The 3723-nt window shown below is 36.2% G+C and overlaps 1 protein-coding gene across 1 annotated transcript; it reads left to right on the top strand.

Annotated features, from left to right (window-relative positions):
• Window positions 1–2820: 2820 nt before the first annotated feature.
• LOC107013293 lies at window positions 2821–3380 on the top strand. Its single transcript, XM_015213239.1, has 2 exons — window positions 2821–3013; window positions 3148–3380. The coding sequence occupies exons 1-2, from the start codon at window positions 2821–2823 to the stop codon at window positions 3378–3380; spliced, it is 426 nt and encodes a 141-aa protein (XP_015068725.1).
• Window positions 3381–3723: the final 343 nt, after the last annotated feature.

Here is a 3723-nt window from a genome sequence, read left to right as displayed (position 1 = left end):
TGATTAACATATTCAAGTGCGGATTCAAGACATTAAAAATAATTATATGCTTAATTTTATAATCCATTAAATAAATTTAGGACTTATATCTTCTTTCATCGTTAATTTTACTTTGAATTGTCGACTTTATCATTCTTTTCATGATGCAGTTTGAAGAAAAAATGACGGGGATAGTGAAACAACTTTAAAGATTTAATTTCACAAAGATTTCAATTAATATAAACCTAAGTTATTTATATTAAATATTGGACAAAGACCAAACCTGATAAGATTTTGAATACTTAAGGCACTAAAATTGGTAAGTTTATAGCTAAAGGACTAAAACCGATAAGTATATAGTTAAAGGATTACAGATGATAAGTTTTTGAATAGTTAAAGAACTAAATTTGTTAAGTGTATAGTTAAGGGACCACTATTTATGTCATTTTCTCCTACTCCTCTCAAAGTTACTCTACTTATGGAGTTCATGTAGAAGTTATGGGCATGAACGACTGCTCAATGGCCAAAATATCAATAAGGAACCCATGTATATGACTCTTCTCATTGTCATACTTACTCAAAAGTTAACTCAAATTGATGATGGATCTCAAAGGATTCACAATTGAACTTAAAGGCTTCCTTAAACTCTACTCTTAACTCTCTCTTGAATGTGAATTATGAATTTAGGAGTTATGGTTCATCATATGAGAGATCTTGTGATGATAAAGTAGACTCATGAATACATTATCCTCACTCTCACACTCACTAGCTCGAGTCTTGAAACAAGTTATTTGAATTAGTAAAAGACTCCTCAAAAGGACTCTAATGGACTTCCTCAAAATGTTCCAAGGAACTCTAGAGACATAACTCTTAACTCTACCTTAAATTTTAATTTCGAACTCAAGGTTATAATTTGTGTTACGAAAGATCTCGTGATGTTTAGGAGTATTTTTAGATAGTTAAACACGAGAAACGGTTGAAAGACATTGTCTGGGGAGCAAGTTCGCGACGCAGAGATGAATTAAAATGTTTACTAGAAATATATTGTGAAACAATGGAGTCTGGGCCTCTCCGTGATGCAAAGAGAAAATATTTACACTGAAGGAACAGGTTTGTGACGCCGACGTGGTACATGTTTGTCTTACTTTTTCATCCTCGTTTTCTAACCCTAATTCACCCGAATTTGATTCTTTTTCTCAATTTTTCTTTAGATTCAGATACGCAACACTTTTACTTAAGAATCGTACTAAAAATAACTCTAAAATTGACTCAATATCCTTAAGAACTCATCAATTTCATCTTAACTCAAGACGAAAATCAATTCCAAGAGCACAATTCATGAATATCAAAAATTCATCTTTCTAAAACGATTTTAACATTGAAATTAACATGATTGGCATGTGGGTGAACAAACCCAATGCTATGGAAGCTTATATATCTGTTATGGATCAAACCCATGGTGAAAATCCACTAGAGAAATCAATAAATTCAACGAACAGCTTGATCCTTTTCTTTTTCTCTTCTTTTCTCTACTTTACTCTTCTTGAACTCTTAACTAAAACCCTAGGTGTAGATTAGGATTATAAAACTTACTAAAAATGAATTAAATCTTATTCGATTTGGAAACGACCAAAATACCCCTTACTATTTTGGGTAACTTTCCCTATTTGGATAGTCTAACTTCAAAAGGGAATATCTCAATCATCTGAACTTGAAACTTAGCAAACTCGGTGGAGTTAGAAAGAGGACTTGGTAGATTTTAATTTCCATCATGTAGATCACCTAACTCATTTTGTGCTAGGATTTATGGTTGTTTGAAGTTGACCTAAAATTTAAAAGAACTAGGAATGACTTGATAGCTTTTCTCTTTGGTTCTTCTTGGAACTAAAGTTGCTATATCTTGTGACCTTAAAACTTACAAAATATTATATTCCTCGATAAAATTTCACTCACTACGAAGAATAATTCTAGTCTTAGTTCGAAAATTTTCTTGGGATGTTACACCATTACATTCCGACTTGGGTATGGGAGTTGTATTCTGCTTATGGGAAGTTGGTAATGACGTTGAAAAAGAAGGACAACGCCTTTAAATGGGTATATCATGTAATGGTTCAGGGGATAAAGGTGAAGTACAATAGTTTGGATATAAATGAGACACTTAGGATCACAATGAACTTCATGCACTACTACATTGATAGGATCTAGAAGAAGACCTTAGATTATTTAAAAGGTTCTTTAGCACCCTTGATCTGTGATGTGACCCCAAGGTTGATTGAGGAGGTGTGCCTATTGAGAAGAAGGACCTAAATGTGGTTGCCACGTATTGTTTTGGGTTCATCAGCAGCACCATTATGCCTTCGCAGAATAAATCGATCCTCCAGCATATGAAGACGGCACGTCTGGGTAGTATCATGGATACGGAGAAGCTTAATTTGGGTCTACTCATTGAGCTAGATATGGTCATGAGGACCAAGCAGAGTTATACCTCCCTTCCCTTTTCGGTGTTGATCACCAAGCTGTACAAGTGGGCCGTGTCCTGATGAATGAGAATAGGGAAGTGAAAGTGACCCCTACTTCCTCTATTGACATCTCAAGTATCGAGGCCGAGTACATGCGGGATGAGGCCTATAGGAGTAAAAATGCACAAATGGATATGTCCCTATTAGTTGATGTTGATATGTTTCCTACTGAGGCAATACTCCCTTCTTAGGCCAGTGAGCCTACACGTACATCTGTCCCCTCTAGTTTTTCACCTCATAGTTCATTTAATGTACCCCCGCCTAGTGTTGATGTTGCTGCAAGTGCCTCCCGACTCCCTATCACCAGGCTATGCTATACAAAATGGGTCATCTTACTCAATCTGGTGATGTGTGTGCCTCACGGATTGAGGTCGTTGTGCTTGGGATGATAGAGTGGGCGAGTGTTGCTGTCTTGGACCATATTATGGTTAAGATGAGAGAGAATAGGGAGATGATTGATGGCCACCGACTTGCACTAGATGACCTGGTTGTTAGGATAGAGACTTGTGAGCAAGGTTGGGTGATCCTGCTATTGTGACGGCCTTGAAAGTCGATGTTTCTGGATTGAGGAGAGATGTGGAATATTTGAATTCCACATAGCTGTCGATGTTGTTATGCACAATTGAGATTTTTGAGGTCCCAAGTGTAGATGTTCCTACTAGTTCAGAGATTTCCCTGGCTTCTATGCCTAAAGATTTTATTAGAGAGGATGCAGTTGTTGAATCTGAGGTTGAGACAGATGATAGTGAGATCAGTATTAGAGACGCAACTGTGTATGATGATTTAGAAGATCTTGAGGGAGACATGGTTCAGACACCTATGCAGGATTCTTCGAGAGAGACGTCTATGAAGGGCTCAAGTGGAGCCAAGGATGCTGATTAGCCGAGCAATAATGCTACATGAAGTTACGGAGATGTTGACTTCACCCAGACTTAGCCTGGATGGAAGATTTTCAACTCCTTTTCTATTATTATCTTGTTTTGTTTCTATATTTTTTTGAATTTGAGGACAACTGCTAGACTAGTTTGGCGGGGTGAGATATTTCTATACCTACCTCTTTTGGGATGTTTTATGGATATTTTTTATTCATTTGTAAATGTTGGATTGTATTTGTGTTTTATATGTATGATGTTGATCTATTGTGTTTGTCCTTTGTTTTGAATTTCAAAATGGTTTTGAACCAATTTTTTTAAAAATAATATTGTCATCTTTTGGTGTGTTTGGT

This window comes from Solanum pennellii, chromosome 3, assembly GCF_001406875.1.
Source record: "Solanum pennellii chromosome 3, SPENNV200".
Taxonomy (NCBI): domain Eukaryota; kingdom Viridiplantae; phylum Streptophyta; class Magnoliopsida; order Solanales; family Solanaceae; genus Solanum; species Solanum pennellii.
Note: the sequence above shows the minus strand (reverse complement) of the source record. Positions and strands in the feature narration are given on the sequence as shown.